Genomic DNA, 22,933 nt, shown 5'->3' with positions numbered 1-22,933 from the left:
TATTTAAGCACAGAGCGTGAATCTTTACACTCTTTTTAATTAATCAATATGTGAAGACATCGCTGTCTACGTATAATGGAACAGTACAGTCATTGCCAAAGCCAATTTGCCAATCAACTAAAATGTCTGCCCCTCCCCCATTCACCTGAAAAACGTCAAATTTCATACAAATTACAATAACAATAAACATCATGAAATTATATGCTAAGGACCTGTACGCAAAATAAAAAAATGGAATTGTTTAAATCGGAATTATACTATATATTTGTTAGAAATGAGTCAAGTTTGTGGTGGAATCGGTTAACAGGAGCGTTTTCAGTGAGATCAGGTACGTACTTTATACAAGATATTCTGAATTCAAGAGTCCTTCATTTATTATTACTCATTTTATATTGTTATATTTTTATGATAAATTTCTTAATTTTTAGCATGGGACTTATCAGATATCGAAGATATAGAATGTTTAGGAATAACAGAAGGTATTATAGGGAAAGTGGAACATACGAATATTTACGAACCGAGACTTATGATAATAAAAGAAAGTGTTCCCGTTGGCCAAATTTACTTCCACCACACTATATATAAAATAAAATCTATATGTTTTCTTAACATGGGTTCCTCTAATCAGGAATTAGAATTATGTCCATGTACGAAACACGGGTCCGCGGCTATAATGGCGAGTACAAGTAAAGGGAGCGGTAGAAAAATGGGGGCAAGATTGTTTGAAAATTCTGCCTTTTTAAATAAAACTGTAGGAGCGGTAAAGAATGTTAGTAACACAATTAAAACCACCACACAACAAGCTGCTACTCAGGTAAATAAAACATGAAAAAAAAATTATACGATTCCAACATTTCAATCAAATATTGAGATAAAGGCTTTGCTTTAAATCTATATTTACATTCATTAAGTATTAAATCTTTTGTGTAGTGGGTGTAAAAGCTCACCTGCAATTTTTTTTACCAAATAGCTTATGTCTAAGTGAAACTAAAGCCTCCATCACCAAGCTAAATGCTGTTATATAATCTTCAGATGAACTAATAAATTCTTTATGAATATTTGCATTCAATCGTAGGTAAAACAAACGGTTAAAAAGCAGAGGGATCCTAAAATAGCAGAACGTTTTGAAAAGAGATTAACAGATGAGCTCCATAAAATATTTGACGACTCTGATAGTTTCTACTATTCCCGAACACTTGACTTAACAAACAGCTTGCAGCGACAGTATGAAATAGAGAAAATTTTAGAAACTGAGGAAGGTACTGGAAAACCAATTACCGACATAACAAGATGGTGGAAATATGTGGATGATAGATTTTTCTGGAACAAACATATGCTCAAAGATATCATTGCTTTGGAGGTAAATTGTATACGCATTTGAGGAAATTTATTATTATTATATTATTCTCTCACATAAATTTGTTATAAAGAGGAAAAGAATAGATATTATTTTATGCTTTACTTAGTATCAAATAAAACCACTGAGTATTAATTACAATTTAATTTAAACACTTTTGAGTAACTAAAAACACAGCATACCTTTGATATAGTGATACTAAAGGTGACTAAAACACATGTTTAATACAATTAAATACTAAAATTTCTATCCCCAGAGTCCCAACTGTGACCAATGGGTTTTACCAATAATACAAGGATATGTTCACCTATCACAAATACCAGTTGAACCACCAGATGCAAATCCGTTGAATACTGAATCATTGTCTAATGCAAATACATGTGATGAGAAATTCACCCTGGGTCTTATATCGAGACGGTCAAGATATCAAGCTGGAACTAGGTAAACTGATTTGAAATTGGTATTGTAACTATTTAGTACTCCATGTATTCTGGCAATCTTTATATATCCTATAATTTCTATAGTATAAAGCTTAATTAATTAATTAAGTTTATTATATATAGGTGAAACAAAACAGTGCAGTTCTCTTTGGTCTTATTTCTCTATTTGTCAACAAAATTTCTTTGTTATTTGCTTAGATGCAACGGTATAATATATGGAAATGAGAGTAGCAAAAATGTTTACGAAGCATTCAGATTCATATCTTTTTCTAGAAATTTCTTTAATGATTCTTGACCATTGGGTGAACACTAGTAATATTTATAAGGCATATAAAAAATCAATTCAAAATTATAATTAAAATTTTCATCAAAGGTACAATCGTCGGGGAATAGAACCAGAAGGGAAAGTTGCCAATTATGTGGAAACGGAGCAAATTGTATCCATCATATGCTCGGATAGCATACACAGAGCGTCTTTTGTTCAGGTAAGACAGTTTAATTGCAGAGTATTTTTTGTTGTACGTGGATTTAACAATTCTTCTTTACATAAATTATCTGTGCTCCTTGACATAAATCTCAATTATATATTTTTTAATATATTTTTATTAAATTTTAATATTCAAAGAAGAATGCTCATAGCTTACTTTTTTTAAAAGCCTTTTGATTCGAGAGTTGTTTGAACATTTTTGGTCGATTGCCAAAATATAAGTACTTTTATGTTCGAGTTTTCGATTGGCGCCGTGCTTGTGAAACCCTTGACATATTCAAAATAGATTTAAGTAAAGTCATAAAAATGGGTTACTATAATTAATTATTATAACTTTTTAATTCAATATAGGCAAAGACCTAAAAAGTGAAAACATTTCATACGATTTGTTTTTTTTCTCAAACTCCAAAAACGAGATCTGACTTCATATAATTACTGTATAATTGACCCAAATGCGCAACACGCGTGCCGCGATGAATTCAATTTCATTTACATTTATTTTATACATAAACTTTAATTTAGCGCGGAAGTCAGAATTGAATGGCGTTTTTTGAAAGCGATAACTAAGTATTATTATCGTCATGAGTTATTACATCGCAACGATGGTTGAACTCCCGGAGGGTAATATCGTTAACGTTTCCTTTGAATTTAATATACTATGTTATGGAAAAGATTATTATGTAATTTTATTAATAATTTTTATTATTTTATGATGTTAATATTATATTTATCATATATATTTATTATGGATTATTTATATATTATTTTAAATTGAAAAAAAAAAAAATCGGTGTGGGCCACGTCTTCTAAGAAGACGACAAGCTCGAAGTCCAGCGAAGATCTGCTGATGTTCAGCAAAAATATAAAATAACGCCAAAATTAATAAAAATGAAATGTGGAAAAAGGCACGGGCAACTGTGAGCCCGTGGATGTTGAAATGTAAATAAAAAAAAAAAAGTTATTAATAATGGCAAACGAGAAATCTGATAGTAATTAGCCACCGCCGTCCATTGACTTAGGAATTAAAATGTTGTGTCCTTTGTGCCATTAGTTACACTTGCGCACCATTTAGACCGAACACGATATTAATAAGTATTGCTGTTTGGCGATAGAATATCTGATGAGAAGGTCAAAACCCAGACGGGCTTGTACAAAGCCCTACCATCAAGTGAATTGTTAGGAATTAGCCTGATTAAAATTACTGCTAAGCACATTGATATGTAGGATTTCTCGAGATACTTTTTAATTTAAAAAAAGATGTATTATTAAACTCACAGAAGTATAATTGACCTTAGAACTGTATTTTTTTTTATTTTAAAGATAGGTTATCTTTAACGATGTATGTAGGTCTAATCCAGTACATCTATTTATTAAATAAGGTTATTTTTGTGTTAATTGTGGCCGAGGACAAGCTGAGCTAATAAAATAATTTAATTTCTGTCCCAAATAATACTTCAGTGAATATTTGAATGCGTCTATCATCAACGATTGGGCATATAACAATATACCTATATACATGTATATTGTCAAGGGCTGCGTGCATTTACGTCCACGTCCACCATATTGGACATACTGAGTTGAACCAATTCACCATTGAAAGCTACTGGCACGGCAAAAGTTAACACCGAATATTTTTATAATGACATCAGCTACAGCGGTTTTTTTTTCGTAAAAAATGAAAAAAATGTATGCTTAAGTTTCTGAACATCATTTTTTTTGGCTGTGCATTGACTACGACTACTTGTTTATCATTTAACTATATAGTAAAAAGAAAAAGATTTTATTCTAAAATATTTTTTCTTTTTTCAATCGATGCCGCGTAATCAACTCTACTATATGTTCTGAATTTATGGAAAGTTAGAGAATGAGTATGTAAATATATTTTGCATACTTCCTTAATGCGTGAAATGTATTGCAATAATGATAATATATTATTTATTAATTCATAATATTAATGAGACCCGATTTAATCAAATTTTTAGAAGAACAATATGTCCAAAAAATATATATAAAAGTATTATTTTCACTTACAAAAGTATTAAAGAGTCTATAATGACTCTATAATACTTTTCTATGAAATTAAAATATTTATATTTGATAATATTCGAGAAAATAATAATAATGTATGCATATAATTTTTAACATATCAAGGTCCGTGGATCGGTGCCAATATTCTGGAGCCAACCCGACTACAAGTTTCGTCCTCCACCGCGTCTGGATAGAAGTATGTGTAATATAATTGGTATTTGTGTTATTGTGATGTTTAGGTACATCCACAGACTAATGAAAAAAGCGAGACTACATCGATTGTATTTTGATCATAAATGTTGTCGCATGAAAAAGTTTTACTTAGAAAATGATGCAATGAAAATAACACTGATATAATATATTTTATTATAGAAACTGAATTGTTATATAATTATCAATATAATTACATAGGTCGATCGATCCTTTAAAAGTTACAAACGATTCGAACAGTTTTAACCGTCTTCAAAAAAGGAGGTGGTTTTATTTTGTTGATTTATTTTTATAAAAAAAATTACGTCAGTGTTCCGTCATTAATGAACTGATTTGAAAAGTTCTTTTTTTGCTGGGAGTTTAATACTTGTCGGTTGAACCCATTTAAATTTGAAAATATAATTTCGATTAAGTTCTTTCATTATAATCAAAAAATGAACCAGAATCCAAATTCGTATTTTTGTATCAATTAACAACAATACCTGTAAATAATTTTACCAATAAATTCTCTAACCTTAGCCGAGGAGGAATCTCACGTGGCTTTCAAGAAACATTTCGAAGAGGAACTTAAAACTTACAAGCAAGTCTGTATCGTGAATCTCGTCGAACAACAAGGGAGGGAGAAAATCATTTGGGAGGCGTACAGCAACCACGTGCTCAAGTACAACAGTCCGGACATCATTTACGCGACCTTCGATTTTCACGAGTATTGGTATGAATTTATTTATAATACAAAACTGTATACATATCATTGCATGACATGGTTGTCCTAATTCGACATTACAGCACGTTTATTAACGATATTTAAATGAAGTTTACGTTATATATCTACCCTGTCGGCTATGACGTTGAGGGTACGTAGCGTGCGCGTTAGTGGCGCCTCCTCGAGCAACTTGGTTCGTCCGTTGGGCAGCGCTAGCAACGACGGTCGATGTCTCCGCCACACATATCTATCGGGGCGCACAGACTCAACTGTCTTAATACATTAACATTATGGACTATATCTCTCAATACCTTAAATATATAGATTAAAAGCGCTAACTTTCTCCCTTTTTTTAATATTTTGGGAAAGCTTTAGTTCTCGTCCTTTGGCGTCATGCCACTGTCATTATACTGATATACGAATATTGAATCGACCAAACCTAATTGTAGCAGCGTGGTGTAATTAGCATCAAAAATCTTCTTCTAAAAAGGAGATGAGGCTTTATTTTTTTACTATTTAGATATTTTCATAAAAAATAATAAACGCTTCCGTCTTTGTTAAGCAATCGTGAAAACTGTTTAATTAAGGGGGACTCTAATTAATGGTTTAAATTCCATCGCCACTAAAGTATCATTTCAAGTTTTCCTGAGAAGGTTTTTATAAATGAAAAGTTTAGAAAAGTTTATTTCGATCATATTTGAGTCGAGTCATTGATGTAACTAATTTGACTTTTAGTCGCGGAATGCACTACGAAAACGTCGGCATTCTGATCAATGCGATCTCCGACATCATCGGCGAGATGCGTTTCTGCTGGAGGGACGATCGCGGTCTCATCTGCACGCAGAACGGCGTGTTTCGCGTCAACTGCATCGACTGCCTCGACAGGACCAACGTCGTGCAGGTACGAGATGCGTTCGAAACGCGTATTCCTTGGCTGTTTGTTCCGAAGCAACTGGTCCAGTTAGTTCGGCACCGAGACGGTTCGGTTCGCAGACGGGCATCGCGAAGTTCGTGCTGGAGCTGCAGCTGTGCCGGCTGGGGCTGGGCGCGCCGGGCTGCGGCCTGCCGCCCGCGCTGCGCCTCGCCTTCCTCGCCATGTGGGCCGACAGCGGCGACCTCGTGTCGCGCCAGTACGCCGGCACCAAGGCGCTCAAGGTGCGCACTGCCTCTCTTTATCGCACGCATGATCGACGAAATGCTTAAACCGTAGCCAGACATTAAACCTATGAATTTTAATTTAATGCATCCCATTTATTATGTTGGACTCAATGAAGTAAACTTTTTATTTTTTTCCTTTGATTGTTTACGTATCATTTTGTCCCAGGGTGATTATACGCGCACCGGGGAGAGAAAATTAACCGGAATGATGAAAGATGGCGTAGCTTCAGCGAATAGGTGAGTCTAGATTAGTAATTAAATAATTGAAAACTGAACTTGAGGATAAAGTCGTTCGAGTCATTCTTATGAAATTAAAACGTTAAACAAGGAAACATTACACACACAAGCCACAAACCTATATACGAAAATAACTTTAGTAAAGTATATCTAAAACGTATCATATATTATTTATATGATTCCTTTTTTTCATAATATAGCATCTTCTAAGACAATTTTTATTGAATGATAAAAAAATTTGTCTTAGAAAAATATGTATTTTTCTAAGAGTACAATTTGCTCTTCAGATTCCTGTTACATCACTTTAACGACAAAATAAAACAATGCGCCATAGATATCGCGCTCGGTCAGCCTGTCAGTATAACGACCATAGACGAAATAGATAATCTGTGGCACGACGTTCAGACCGCTTCCTTAATGGTGTTCGAAAATATCGACACCGAGAGACCAAAGTTAGAAATGATGCCGTCGTATTTCGGACATACATTGACCGGCGAAATGGTTTCGCTTGAAATAACGTACACATTGGGGAGGTCAGTCTCGTGTATAGTCCTGATTTCTGTATATTGATTTTTTTGCACATTTTTAACATTTCTATGGTTAGGTTCTGCAGATAATGATATCGATTTTGTTGTACAGAATTTATTAAATATTACGTCGGACTTCAAAAATATTAATATGTAATAATATATAATTTAAGAAGGAGCGAAGACAAACGAATCTTAGATTTATATATTCTACGCGATTTACTAATAGCTCTGCTATATAATGTACTAAAAACAGTTCTCATTCTAAGGCTGAGTCTAGTACTCGCCCCAACGTGACGCTGTAAGGGCCAGTAGCGTCAACAGCACAACTAAAAACAGACACAAAAAATAATTCTTGATTAATATCTTCTTATTAATACAACACAAAATCAAAATATTTATTATTCAAGTAGGATCATCAAATCACTTTTGAATCGTCATGTTAGTGTTCAATTAAATATAAAGCTACCACCGGTTCGGAAAGTAGGTTCTACCGAAAAGAACTACCACCATTCCAATTACAGGATATGTCAATGAAGTACAGTTAAATTTTTATATATCCTGCCTAGAAATCAACAAATGCTAAGTCCACGCTTTTTTATCTTTATTATAATATTGTATTGAGTGCCTTATTTATCAATGCTTTTTTGACATTAGCTTACAATATTTAATAGGCCATGTTTAAAATAACCATTCCACTTAGTTGGTTCGTTTTTTTGTTGTTTTTATAAGTAATTATATAAACGTATTTATAAAATGAAACATGTAGTTTAACTTTTGACACGTTATTTTTTTTCCTGGCTAAACAATACGCATTCAGATAAACAAATCAGTTACAAAAGTTGTAAATATATGTGAGAATGGTCGGCGAAATTAATTTGACTTAGTAATAATAGTAATATGTTACTCACAAATATGTTTAAATATATTTGCACGTCATTATCTGCGTTACCTCGCCGTTACTGCTTCGGATTTTAAAAACCTTGAAAGTTTTGAATATTTCATGTGATCATTTGTTTTCACGCTTAGTTTAAAACTGATACCATGATGACGTCATAGGTCTTATTATTTTTTTAGAGTGTATGTGATCGTTATTTTAGAGAGATTTAACACAATACATACAATATAACGCTCAGCCTATTTCAATCATTAATAACAGCTCAGGACATATTTTACACGAGTGTGTGTTTAACCTAGATGCACTTTATGTTTTTTCATTCACTCATCTCACTCATTCTCTTGTCAAATGGATAATATTTTTGAAAAAAAAAATCCAGTATAACCTCTTTACCCAGGTATTTTGGTAAGGTGACCTACACCGTACAAAGTAGCCACTACACCGACGAGGCAGCTGGTCTCTTATTAAGTTGAAAATGTTAATAATAATAAAATAGAAATTTACGAATGTTGATAATTAATTAATAATCCATTCCAGGGTAGTGTTCGGCTTACCAATAGATCGTTTAAGGATGTCGCTTGTTCCAGATACTACCTGTCGACGTTCAAGGACGCGCTCCGCCAGGTGGCCATCGACGTGATGACGGGCGAGTCGCGCTCCATACCCGAACAGCTCATCGTGCCCGACTGCACCAAGTACACCTCGGTCAAGGTGCTCAATATGTACAATGTGCGTGCATGAAACCGCTTGCTCAGATATACTCTATTCGTATCGATATAGAGTTTAGTTTTGTGTATGCAGTCTCGATTTATAGAACGGGTACAGAGTACCGACCAAATAATCGATTCGTTTTTATCTAAGACTTAAATCTAATGGAAAACGACCCGGGTTTGACATGACATGTTTCCAAAGGTTCTTTTGATAGTTTTCAATTAAAAGTGACAACGCCCGTGAAGTTGAAATAACATAAACTTCCCACTGTTGGGCACACAGCTCGAATGTTGTCGTGTTTGTTTTCGTCTAAAGCCATCATCATAAAATTAAAAAAGTATGTCGCGGTCAGAGTTGTTAAATTACATGTATAAAACTGCGTGGGAAAAACGACCTTAATTGTTATAATAATAGAGCTTACGATAAATAATAGATGCGATATTTAAAACGAGCCATTTTTGACTTAAAATACTAAGAACACTTTAGTTAAATTGCTTAGCACACTGCTCAATGAAAATGCCTGATTGAATCTTAATTTCAAAACCATAAAGCTTAAATTTGAATACAACGGAATCAAAGTTTTTACTTATTGTAACTGATACGATCAATCCGCTTGTAATCAATTTTTATCAACGCTTTGCTTCGTTTTTGATACATATTTGTAGATATATATCTAGTTATGTAGTCTAGAAGCTTTTGTCTATGATAGATTAGTAGCGGCCATTTGTGTTTGGTTTCATTAATTATATTTATATGTTAATATTTACATAGTGATACTTATTTTTAGTTTGTGTTTTTAGTAGAAAGTTTTATTACCGCAATATAAGTCTAGTTTATTCTTTTAAGGTGATTTTTATTTCTTGAAAGGTTGTTGTGTATGATTTAATCTAATGTAAAGCCTCTTTGGTTTTGAATCCTAGACCAATAATGACCAATTTAGAAATTCACTAATTACCCTTTTTAACAATTTTTTTTTTATTAAATCAGTATGTGATTATGTTAATGGGCCACTTAACTATAAGTGGTTTCCATGACCTCTAGACTTGAATGAGAAAAAACACAATGAGAGAGTGGAACCTACCCAGACGTACTTGCACAAAGCCGTACCAAAGAGTATTTACACTTATTTTTTATTAAGATGTTTTTATAAACTAATGATGTATTCAGGACCAGTCCGCCCCAGACACCGCAGCGATGGCCCAGCACGTGAAGTCCCTCATCGACGACTGCAAGAAGCTGCTCGTGGACACGGAGCCCGTGCTCGGCTCGTGGGGGCTCATTGATGCGGACCCACAGTTAGTACTGATGATGTGTAATGATATATCGTAATAAATAAATAGCAATAAATATAATAATATATCAAAATCAAAATATACTTTATTCAAGTAGGCTTTTACAAGCACTTTTGAATCGTCATTTAACAAACTATATTAAGTTAAGCTACCACCGCTTCGGAATGTAGATTCTATCGAGAAGAACCGGCAAGAAACTCAGTAGTTACTCTTTTTCAACATCTAAAATTACAGTCGTGTTAGTTAAATACAATTATATATGTATGTTATGTCTCCTGCCTGGAAGTCAACAAGCATTAACTCCAAGCTTTTTTTATCATCTATATAATCTTCTATCGAATAATATGATTTCATTACCGATGTATTTTTTACAAATGATTTGAATTTATGAAACGGCAAAGTTAAATTATCATAATACATGTCAATGATTTGCGGTTCGTTTAAAATGTGTATGTAATTATTTTTTCAGTACTGGTGACCCTCAGGAGACCGAAATGGATAGCGTATTAGTGTTAACAAGCGAAGCGTACTACGTGACGGATTACGATGAAACTTCAGACCGCTTACTCTCAGTGCAGAGGGTACCGCTGTGTGACGTCACGTCTGTGGAACTCGGCACTTTGGACTCTAGTGCAACGGTAATAATACTCAATATAATCAAGTCAAACACGTGATTTTCTTTGTCACGTCTACAATTACACACTTTACAACCAATTTGAAGGAAGGGACAGTAATAGCAATAACTATGCTGAGGTTGGGTGAGGTGGTCACCACCGCAACAATAACGCTGTAAGAAATATTGACCATACATCGTCAATGCGCCACTGTACGCGCGAGAGAAAAGTGGACTGTATTTTTGTTATAAAAGGGTGTTACCTCAAAACTCTGGGCTCGGTGAAGACACGTTCTTCTTGGGAGCGCTCCCTTGGTCTTCATACACTCGAAGAACACAGCCAAAGGGATGGGTGATATTATAGGAGAAGGATAAGTCCGTTACACAAGCTAATTTCAAAAGCGCGGCGCACTCACATAACACACGTTACCGCGGCTCACACCAGAAGGGAAGAGAGAAAAAGAAGTACGTCATACGTCAAAATCATTCCATAGACAAAACATAGACGTTTCAACGTACGCATACACCTAAATACGCTACAGCCACAGACCTTGGGAACTAGGATGCTATATCCCTTGTGCTTGTAGTTACACTGGCTCACTCAACGTTCAAACTCTCATACTGGGTACTGCTATTTGGCGGTTTAATATCTGATGAGTGGGTGGTACCTACCCAGAACGGGTTGCACAAAGTCCTACCACCAAATATAAAACATACATCCTATAAACGTCCTACTGCTAGACTCAGGCTTCTTCGTTTTGAGAAGATTTGGAGGTCACTCAACCATGCTGCTCAAATAAGGTTTGGTGGATACACGTGACGTATTATCCTCTGACATTCAGATACTTAATAAAGAATATTTTGAATTTGGCTTTTGAAAGTAAATTCGGTGCTGCCACAACTAACTGATACAGTAATGGAGCAATGACAATAATAAAATTATTGTCATTGCTCCATTACTGATATGAGAAAATAATGAATCGGAATTATATAAAAATAAATTTTAACTGCTGAAGAGTTGTAAGTAAACTATAAAGTTACTTTCAGATATTCGGCGTGGGTCGCAAGAGCAACACGGAGCCCGTGCATTGCATCAGAATCAACTACCTTTATAACAACGAGTCGGGTTACTTCCACATGTTCCGGTCGACGACGCTTCGGTTTTTCAATAATATGGCCGTCGTTATCAACACTAAGGACGAAATGATTGGTAAGAACATTGTGTACCACGGATTTAGACTAGCCTATGATGACGTCATACCAGCCCTACTCGATATTTGAGAAACACCTTTGACTCACAATTACTTATTACACGAAAGCAAACTAAAGTCTACTACTTTACGCACCGGCGTGTACATGGCATAAAGTTATTGTACGCGCGAGAGATAAGTGGACTGTATTAAGATGAGTAAAAAGGAGAGTTGTTACCTCGTAATCCGGGCTCTTACTTTCGAAGACACTTTCTTCTTGGGAGCGCTCCATTGGTCTTCACACACTTGAAGAACACAAGCCAAGGGGTGAGTGATGTTATTTGTAGGATAGGAGAAGGATAGTAGTTCGTTACACTAGAGAGTGAGGAGAGAAGGAAGTATGTCATAATCATATCATGGACAATTATCAACGTCTCAATTGATGCATTATTCCTAAATACGCTATGGTTATTATTATTAATACGTCTTTTACATTGACCACAAAGTGAGACGAGAGAGAGAGAGAAATTTTAAAGTAACTAAAGATTTAATTTATTATTTTTTTTTTCAGAATCATTGCATTCCATTTGCGAATCGTTGATGGTCGCTCGTGACGTCGCTAAGCTACCGAACATACCGTTCCATGATGGTATTAAATTAGAAAGGAGAAAATCCAAGGTAACACTTTGATACTGATATTATTTTTATTTAAGACGCAAGTATCAAATGATATGGACATATATTTGTTTGTTATTTATTCATCGTTTTTAAATATATATATACATACACACAGAGGTAGTATATGATTATTTTTTTATTACAATAGTGAAAAACTGTTGTAAATTAACTATTTTTGTAAATAATAAAAACTTTTTAATTAATCAGATACATCCGACACAAGGAGCGTCCGGCGGTGCCAGGTCGTCTCTGTACCTGGATCTCTCTCGCCTGCCGACCCTCACGCGCAACGTCAGTGAGACACAACTCGTGGCAGACATTCGTAGCGTCGGTAAGTTACTCAGATCACAACGTACAATCAAACCAATATCTAAATATGTTTTTGTTACGATCAGGTATTATTAATAGTACTGAATAGATAAGGAAGTATGATATTGATATTAATGATAATATGATTACATTTCTAAGCAACTAACTAACTAATACTCCTAATAACATAACTAATAATCATGCCTCCAATAAAGCGTAAAGCTAAAGGAGATGCGTACGACAACAACCTTCGGGATCGGTTCGAACCTGCTACTTTTACATCACTAGACTAGTGCTACCAATGCGCTATTATCTACTAGGTATCCGTAGATAATAATATATAATAAAACTCCGCAGACATTTTTAACTTTGCCGTTTCATAGATTCAAGTAATTTGTAAAAAATACATCGATAAAGAAGGCATATTATTCGATACAAGATTATATAGATGACAAAAAAACGTGGAGTTAATGCTTGTTGACTTCCAAGCAGGAGACATAACATACATATATAATTGTATTTAACTAACACGACTGTATTTTTAGATGTTGAAAAAGAGTAACTTCTGAGTTTCTTGCCGGTTCTTCTCGGTAGAATCTACATTCCGAACCGGTGGTAGCTTTACTTTGGTATTTTGATTTTTTGATTTTTGATTGACGATTAAATATAACTGAAAAAACATTGACAACATTGAGTCAAACATTTCTTACCAAGTGTAATGTGATGCTATGAGTATTTGATTACATACCAAATAAAATAACACATATACGTATATAATACATATATAAATCACTGTAGCTAGTAGGCTCTGACTTTCTATACTAATATTATAAATGCGAATGTAACTCTGTCTGTTAATTTTTCGAGGCCAAACCACTGAACAGAATTTGATGCAATTTCTTAGGAGTATGTTTACTATACTATGCTTACTAGGTTGATATATATATATTGTATATAGGCAATGTTAGCAACTGTCTTGGAACCCGGCGCCATCCAGGGTATGGTATGCTACTATTGCTAGGAAGGAAAACATGATGAAAATATTGCAATTATTTTATTTTTTATATTATACCTGAAATAATTAATTCTAGTTTTATAAATGCGGAAGTACCCTCTGTCTGTTTGTTACTCTTTCACGTCCAAACCACTGAATCGAATTTGATGAAATTAGGTATAAAGCAAGCTTAAACTTTAAGTAAGGACATAGGTATACATATTTTTATATAACTGACGATCAAACCCTAAATTAATCCATAAATGTGTTCAATTAGTAGTCAGTAATCATTTAATACTTCGTATCTTAGACACGAATGGAACATCAGTAACTAGTACTGTGTTGGATCAAATACTGCGTTTCGTTCCACGGCCGTTGGTGAAGTTTAAGCCATGGTCAAGCAATACAAGTTCGAGGATGTCAAATTCGTCTTCTAAAACTGTTAGTTATTTATTTTTACAGAGAATTATATTACAAAGTAATTGTAAATTTTGGAAATAAGCAAATGGCAGTAGAAAAAAATATACAATTTTACATTTATTGGTATTATTTAAAGTACAAAGTTATATATTAAACCACAAAATCCCAAACCTTATGATTAAATTTGGGTACATGAAGTTATGGTTCGTTTTCTACATCCCCTAAAAATATATGTATTATTTTTTTATGGTACAGATATGCGGACGAGCATATGGGCCACCCGATGGTAATTGGTCACCACCATCCATAGACAACGGCTCTGTAGGAAATATTAACCATATGGCGGTGGAATATCTGATGAGTGTAGGGGGTAGGAGGGTAGTGAGGGGGTAACTAGTAGATTTATGGTGTGGTATATAGAGTGAAATTGTTATGTGAAGAAACTTTAAATTACAATTTAAGTGACAACAATACAATGAATGACACAAAAAATAAACTATGAAAATATATGTAATTATATTTTGAATAAATTGCTAGTTTAGACCGACGCTTGATCGTATGGCTTTATCTATGCTCCTCTGAGTATGACGTACACACTCTTTAGATTCTGTGACTATTTCAGTGATTCAATGCAATTATAGGCACAAAGGATAACATTCTTGGGTCCCAACGCACATTGACCTTGTATGTGTGTATGTTGTGCATAGTGCATGGTTAATATATCTTACTGTGTTTTAGATCCCTAGTTGAGCAAATGGCAAGGTAACCAATTGTGTCTTTAATAGACGTCAAAGTTTTGGTCTAAATTTTTATCATTATAATAATAAAAAAAATATTAATTATATTTTTTCAACAGGATCAAAAGCCTTAAACAACATGTCAGAGCAATTCAGCAAACTCAATAAACTGAGTCACTCTCTCAATGCGCGAGCAAGGCCGAGCCTTCAACTAAAGTTCGATCAAAGCGCTTCCCGCACGAAGAAAATATTTACTTTGGGCCAAAATAAAAACGATAACAAAAAGAAAGGTAGTCTCTCGGACGGAATGAGCTCGGACTACTCATCCGATGACGAAAACAGGACGAATATATTTGAACCAACGTTGGACAATTTTGAGAACATGCAACACTATATTGGTGACCAGCAGAGAAAGGACGAGAACGACTGCGATTTGATAGAAAATCCTCTGTATTCCTCCAAAATAGAACCACATGAGGAAGTCGTCGAAACGAGCACATCGATTGTTAAGGAGAAACAGTCGTTGAAAACTCCCAGTAATACGGCCAAAAAGAATCCATTCGATACGGAATCTATAACGCCAGAAATCCAAATAGAATCTGACGGAACTTCTACCAAACCTGCACCTCCGAATTCTCTGATGCTGTCCCAAAAGTTGTCCCAAAGCTCTGGGTTTATTAACTTCGAGGAAAGCCAGAACGTTCCAGAAGGTGTCAATTATCATGTTCGTTCAAATTCTCAGCACGAAATAACTTTGAATATTGCTCAATCGCACAGTGAGTCGGCTTTGCGGCAGTTGAAGAATATCGCCAGTCCCGTATCGAGTGCGACTCGGGAAATGGTACTATCGCCGTTTTCTAAACTGGCAAAGGGAGTGCAATCTTTGGGGGCTAATTTGGATCCCAGAAAGATAAAGGTATGAATATTTTTTGTAAATTATAGTACATTTATCCTTATATTTTAATCTACTGTTATACATTATGTGCATTTTATTTATGAGAACCGAAACGGTCCAGTGATTAGAACGCGTAGTTCAAACCTGGAAAGCATCGCTGACTTTTCGTGTGCCTAATTTACGTTAACAATAATTCACCTCGTGCTCGAAGGTGAAAATTGCATGTTTTGGTATATAGTAGCGGATGATAATCTGCCACTTACATTACTTACACAATAAGCTCGAAAACTTAAATGAAAAGAATGACACCAATGGGACATTTACAATGTAACTTAAGTTTTTTATATTTTATTAATTTTTCAATTTACAGGGCTCAGCTACAATTAAACATATATCCGAACAACAATACGAAGAACACAAGAAGTTACAAGAAAAATGGCAAGGATGCAACACTCGTCTCGTTGCCCTCTAAACAACTCAGCCAGTACTTACAAGACAAAAAAGTGATGTTACCAGTATAAAAAAAAATCCATAAATAAAAGGTACTGTAATTTATCATTAAATAATAATACCAGTCACAAAATAAGTATTAATACAGCCTTAAGTAAATGCAATTTAAGGCTTAAAAAAAACGTTATGGAGTTATAATACGTAGGCGCTTGAAAAATATTACAGCAAGAGTCATTTTCCTTTGCTTAGTTCAATTATTAGAATAATTATTATTATTATATTATTAAACATACCAGTTAACTTAGAAATACATTGACGAGTTCCAGTAATTTAGAAAGAAATTGTTATGTAATTAGTAATATCGAATTAAATGAATGTTATGCTGGTGCCAGACATCCGATTTAACCATTAATGTCGAGTTATATGTAGCAGAATAATCGCAGTTGTATAGTTTATCTCGTACGTTGTAACGTTATCTGTGACCGTCATTTGAATAAACGAACAGTCGTTTGAATGAATGGTTGAATGGTACCGGTGTTATAGTGATGTATGCTTCGATTGATGATAATCGCTATTTGAAAATTACCAAAGTATCAAGTTGAGATTGTTGTGATTTATGTATAAAATGTATTAAATTTTAACTTTAAATTATTCTAAATTTATAAAATAATTACTTTTCAATTTTCAATAAATTAAAAAAAATGACTTATGGTTTAAGTTCTTCGATCAATCATTTTGATATAAACTATTAGATCATAATTATGTATACATCTCAACTTGACACGAAAGTAAATATTAGTTTAAAATCTATGAATACCAATGCAATGACACATAATATTATAGAACTATTCACTCAAGTCTCGACCTTCCAAGTTAAATTAATGAGTTTTTCATTCAATAAATTTAACTTAAAAACTCATTTGTTTTTTTTTTCGCTGTCTCAATGCTCAGTCCACTCACGCACACTAAGACATCCTGTTTGCGCGTCCGACATTCATACCGATAGTAATAACTAATTGAAATGGAGTGGAGGGCCTTCGTGAGTTAATAGCTCTATATATAATTATTATTAATAATATAGCCTAAAATTTATAGTTAAAGGCTATTTTATTTCTGATTATATTAGTTGATGTATTATCAAAAATATAACCATTTGAATGTTAAATTATCTTATCTGTAGCCCATTTCAATCGACGAAGGAGTAAAGATAAACAAAATTAAGATTTACATATTTCAAACTATTTACTATATAATAATAAGGGGGGGGGGGAGTGCTAAGATCTGTAGTGTCCTGCCTCCCATTCTACGTACACTCAATATTCTATTCATATCGTTAGAATCGGTCCTCAATCACACTGCAAATACGCTCTCTACGTACGAAAAAAGATGCTCCCATGTATTTTTCGAAGGGCCATTGACCTTTTCCAGTCCGGTCCTGGTCATATAAAAGGACACCGAATGCATGTCCAGCCCAGAGCGCCAGAGGCCGGCTTATATTCATAGTCAGTAAAAACACTTCAACATCATTGAAATGGAATTTTTCCGCGAATCCGTAATGATTATGATAGACTATTCAATATGTTCGATTGTATAACAATTTTAACGTGTTTTATTTATCTTCACTCCTGTGGTTGGTATAGGCTGCATACTGTGTTCCTCTCGTAATATTAATGTTTCTCAAGTTTGCCAGAATAGACCAGAGAGTAGCGTTGTGTTATTTATTAAGACTTGTCAGGGTTAAACGAGTTTTAATAGTTTAATAGCTTTTAGCTAAATGACATTCCGTATTGATGATTAGTTGTAATTCCAATTTTAATAATTTAAATATATCGTTGCTAGTTTTAAAGCACTTGATTTTCTACACTTTTAATATTAAACTATCACTATATGTCCAACACGATAGACAATTTGTTGCCCGACTTTTATTCGATGTAATTAAAACAGCGAAATTTTAATAGAACCCAGTTTTTAATTAAGGAACATGTAATATGATATAAAGGTAAAGTTATAAAATATTAAAAACGATAGTAATGTGAAAAGTATTAGTCGATTAATAAGAAATGAAATGACTAAAAGTCTGCCTACAAATTGTATCTCCTTCCTCAAATAAATATTGAAAATTATTAATATAAATTGATTCAATTATCGCTTATTACCTCATTAGTGGTCGCAAATGACGACAGTATTATAATAATAATAGGAAATTATACTCGAAAGATTTAATTATTATAAATTTGATGTACTCCTGTCTCCTATCTTATCTATTGATAATGTACTATCCATAGTATTAATAGATTGTACTTTTTACTATCGAGACCCCAACGAATTAACCATATAAATCATATTCATTATAAATTGCTTCTTGTTCAAATGCCAAAGTATATAAAAATCAGTGAATAGTTTGTAACGAGTTCTTATTGTATTTATAATCTGTAGCTGTTTTACACTTGGCCAAATTTATGTCACATTTACAAAGATCGCTATAATTTCTGTTGCTTGGTGCTAAAAGGGCCATGCACTTTGGTGCATTTTTTGTGAATTACAATTGGCCTTTTGCGAAATCATTTCGAAAAAATAAAACTATATTGCTAAAAATACATGAGCTTTATATTACTAATACCAATAATATTACAAAAAAAGTCATATTTGACATAAAACAACCAACAGCTGTTCATTATTTCTATAATAATTATCAAAACTAAGCACTTTAGTACCAGGCTACAGAATTATTTCATGGTAGTTCTGTTTTGTTTAAATGGGGTCTAGTCTATTTATTCAATGTATTTTAGAATGAAATATTTACAGCTTATTCTTAAGCAAAGGCCACATACAGCGATAAATATGTAATTTGTAGTAATATTCGTATTATCCGTTTAATATATAATATACTATTTAAAATATTTATAGAATGTAGTATATTGTGCTTTTATAAATGTACACGAAAATATTTCAATCCCTTTTCGATGCGTATACAGTTATGATATAACAAAGCTTTATTCAAAAAGATCTGGTTCTGCTTCTAATTTTCAATATATAAAAAACTATATAGTCTGTTATGACGTATGTATTAGTCACACTCACACATTCGATATTAATAAATTTTTATCAATGCAATGTCAAAAGATACCTGACTATTTATTCCTGTCAATTTATTGTTGAGATTGCTTACAAAATAATCAGAACCAGCAAGTTGACTTGAAAATAACTAAAATCAGTCGACCTCCTCATTATTAATGTATTATATTCCGAAGGCAGGAGTAATGATAAACAAAACTTTCATTAACATTTTTCATGTGGTACCTCTGCTGTATGATACACTAAAAAACAGTCCTTGATCATCATATCTTTGTTTTTAATACAATTCCAATTACCAATTTATATCCACTTTAATATTACTTCCAAAGTTCTGATAATACGTACGGTGACATTAAAACTCTAGATTTTTAAGAATTCTTAATGATTACTAACGATTATTATTTTAGAGCTCGACCAATGTAATGTCCATTCAAGGTCAAACTTGTTTATATTTTTCACATCTGCCATTCGATTTGACGATAGTATTCGTTTTGTTTATGCATATTATATTTTATATAAACAATGCTAATGTTGACTTCATTGAAAATTATTAAATTCCTAAAATAAAAAAAAGATCCATGAACAAAATATTATCTACATTTTAGTTACGTATTTGTTAAGCACGCGTAGACGTATATAGCTTTGTATGTGTAATAAAATAGAACGGTTTGTAACTTATAATAGCATTATATGGTGGTCTCACATTATATTCAATTATATTTCAACGAAAATATAATATAACTATAACGAATTATATTATCTTCCTTTCCAAAAAAAAATGGTGTAGTCATTTTTATTATAATAGAATTGCTTCGAGAATTTAATATAATAATTTTTGTTTGATTTGAATAATTTATAAATATTTTAAACTACTGTCTTATTATATACAAATCAACTGATTACAATATTATTTATATAATTCTTCTATAGTATTTTATAATTTATATTAGAATAAAAAAAATTGTATTGTGATTTGTTTAGTCATATTTTTGACATTGTTACAAAAAATGTACAAAAGAAAATACTTTATTGATTTAGAAAACGTATGCAGTTATAAAAGAAAATGTTTAAAGTAAATAGCAATGAATGAAATTACAATGTAGCAATTCGAATAATTATTTTAATTTCCAGTTCGTTTGTTTTGTCTGTGATTGTATTTATGTTAAAAACGTTTATTTTTTATTTATTTTATTATAGATAAAATTGCTTTAAGAAAACTTGTCTGTGTTTTTATTTCTACCTTATTTAAGTAACAATACACTTTAAATAATAATTTATTATTAAGTCTAAGTATATGCACTATTATCCTACAAAGTCACTTGAGAATTTAAAAAATATATGATCGATTTTTTATGAAACAAGAGTCATGTTAAGAGAAAGAGAGCAACCGATTTGTTTCTAAATTTGATACTTCAGTGTTTATTTATAAATGGAAATCTAAAAACCAATTGCCATACCTTTCATAACTAAATTGTCGAACTCTCATATATAGCTCCCAATGAACAGTAAATGATTTTTTAATAAATCCTTACTAATCTTAATCTCTTATCTTCATGACTTAAGAACACCTATGTAAAATTTAACGCTTTTATGCCCACTTGCTTACATTATATTTATATTAGTAGATTTTCAATCGACTTGCTCAAAGACTACATAAAAAAACCGACTTTACCGCTAGCAGATCCGCTTGAGTATACACACATCTATTAGGCAAGGGCGATATCCAAATTTTGTGACATCGGTTGTGTGACGGATATTTGGATTAAATATCAGTGTTGACATCCGATTTTAGATGTCGCCCTGTCTTTGTTTATCTTTTCATTGTACGATATTATGTGAGAAAGAGATGAAACGAATGTGATAACGAAACCGGCTTAACATTAGCGTCATCTCTTTCTAACAGATGGGTTGTAAGATGGCTGCAAAGTTAAAAAGAGATAAGGCGAATATTTCATGAGTTTAATATTATCGTACTTAGTTTTGTAGATGCGGTGAAAATGTTTATTCGTCAACATCAAATTGATGACATCTGATATTGCGACGATGTCCGATTTTAGATTAGTTGTTATGTTCCTGGTGTAATACTATTAGAAAGACATGTTTCAACCACATTAGATAGAGAATTTGAGGAAAATTTCTACACGATAATATATTCATGAAATGGAATATGCATTCATAATGCAACTATATGAGCAGTTGGTACTCCTGTATAACTGTCAAATTTGTGTCAAACAAATTCACAAACAAAAACAAAAGCTTGTATAATACGTGATTACTTATTAGAATTTAAAATTTATCGACTTGCAGATAATTTTAAAGGATTTAAAATACTATTTTAAATAACAATATGGTTACCGCGTATTATATTATGAAAATGACAAGAAATAGAAAAAATACAGACATTCATGAATATTATAGTAACCTGCGGGACGATACTTATTCGAAAACATTATACCATAAAGACCGTATAATGTGCAGGATCTGTATGAAGGATGGTTCTGTACCAATATATGGTTCAGGAAGTTGCGATGTAATTGAGGCTTTACGAATTTTCGGTAATATAGTGGTCAGGGAAGAAGATAACTTCCCAAAACATCTTTGTAAGATATGTTATAAGTTTATAAAAGAAGCTAATTTATTTAGAAAAATAGCAGCACAAACTGATAAATTTTTAAAATCTCCGATCAAAGAAGAAGCTGTTGATGTATCGCTGGACTGTCATGAATGTCCTGAAGAAATTGCAAACCAAGACCCAGTAAGAAATTGGCCAGTAACTGTCACCTCAGGAAATCAATCCAAGAATTGCAAAATGAAGGTTATCTCTAAAGTTCAATGCTATGTGTGCAATAAAGTTGTAAACAAATCATATTACAAGGAACATTTGACAATGCACGATCCTAACCATCATAAGTATGTTTGTGATATTTGTGGTAAATCATTTAGACTTCGATGTGCATACCATAATCACAGCCTCCGTCATGAAAATGGCTTTCCATATAAATGTAAGTTTTGCCCATATAAAGGCAAATATGCTGAACTTCTTAAAACGCACATGAGAACTCACACAGGTGATTACAGATATATGTGCACCGAATGTCCAGCTAGGTTTCTATTTAAAAGTAATTTAAATAGTCATATATTAAACAAGCACAAAGAAAAAGAGCACAAATGTGAGGCCTGTAAAAGAGCATTCCACACAAAGTTAGCTCTGCAGAGACACTTTGAAGTGGATCATTTGGGCATCAAAACACATGTGTGCAATATATGTGGTAATACATTTGGATATAGAAATGCAATGATGAAACATCAAAGAAGAGTTCATAAGAGAGAGAAAATGATGTTTTCTCGAATGCCATCATATTTACAAGTTGAAAATAAGAATTAAACAACAGATGTTTTAATTTAAGCTTAATATAATGTTTCATTTTCATAAATAGAAAATTTATAATTTTATGTGTGAAAAGATTTAATAGGATAAAAAGAATTGTGATTGATATGATACTTTTTTTGAGTCCTGTATGTAA

General features: G+C 32.9%; 2 protein-coding genes across 4 annotated transcripts; both read left to right on the top strand.

The window, feature by feature from the left end:
- Positions 1 to 132: 132 nt before the first annotated feature.
- Positions 133 to 16,952, top strand: LOC125073196 (phosphatidylinositide phosphatase SAC2). Of its 3 annotated transcripts, XM_047683921.1 has the most exons (19): positions 133 to 328; positions 429 to 814; positions 1,076 to 1,360; positions 1,614 to 1,798; positions 2,171 to 2,282; positions 4,436 to 4,508; positions 5,042 to 5,234; positions 5,961 to 6,126; positions 6,219 to 6,380; positions 6,550 to 6,620; positions 6,908 to 7,153; positions 8,633 to 8,774; positions 9,924 to 10,051; positions 10,518 to 10,686; positions 11,709 to 11,871; positions 12,423 to 12,529; positions 12,737 to 12,860; positions 15,109 to 15,905; positions 16,255 to 16,952. In XM_047683921.1, the coding sequence occupies exons 1-19, from the start codon at positions 202 to 204 to the stop codon at positions 16,354 to 16,356; spliced, it is 3,738 nt and encodes a 1,245-aa protein (XP_047539877.1). In that variant the 5' UTR covers positions 133 to 201; the 3' UTR covers positions 16,357 to 16,952. The 3 variants fall into 3 exon arrangements, with proteins under 3 accessions (XP_047539877.1, XP_047539879.1, XP_047539878.1); XM_047683923.1 differs by lacking the exon at positions 6,908 to 7,153 and having other exon boundaries at positions 8,633 to 8,756; XM_047683922.1 differs by lacking the exon at positions 6,908 to 7,153.
- A 4,707-nt stretch (positions 16,953 to 21,659) lies between these two features.
- LOC125073199 (zinc finger protein 555-like) lies at positions 21,660 to 22,882 on the top strand. Its single transcript, XM_047683927.1, has one exon. The coding sequence runs from the start codon at positions 21,757 to 21,759 to the stop codon at positions 22,792 to 22,794; it is 1,038 nt and encodes a 345-aa protein (XP_047539883.1). The 5' UTR covers positions 21,660 to 21,756; the 3' UTR covers positions 22,795 to 22,882.
- Positions 22,883 to 22,933: the final 51 nt, after the last annotated feature.

This window comes from Vanessa atalanta, chromosome 23 (genome assembly GCF_905147765.1).
Source record: "Vanessa atalanta chromosome 23, ilVanAtal1.2, whole genome shotgun sequence".
In the NCBI taxonomy this organism is placed as follows: Eukaryota; Metazoa; Arthropoda; class Insecta; order Lepidoptera; family Nymphalidae; genus Vanessa; species Vanessa atalanta.
This window is presented reverse-complemented; position numbering and strand designations above follow the sequence as displayed.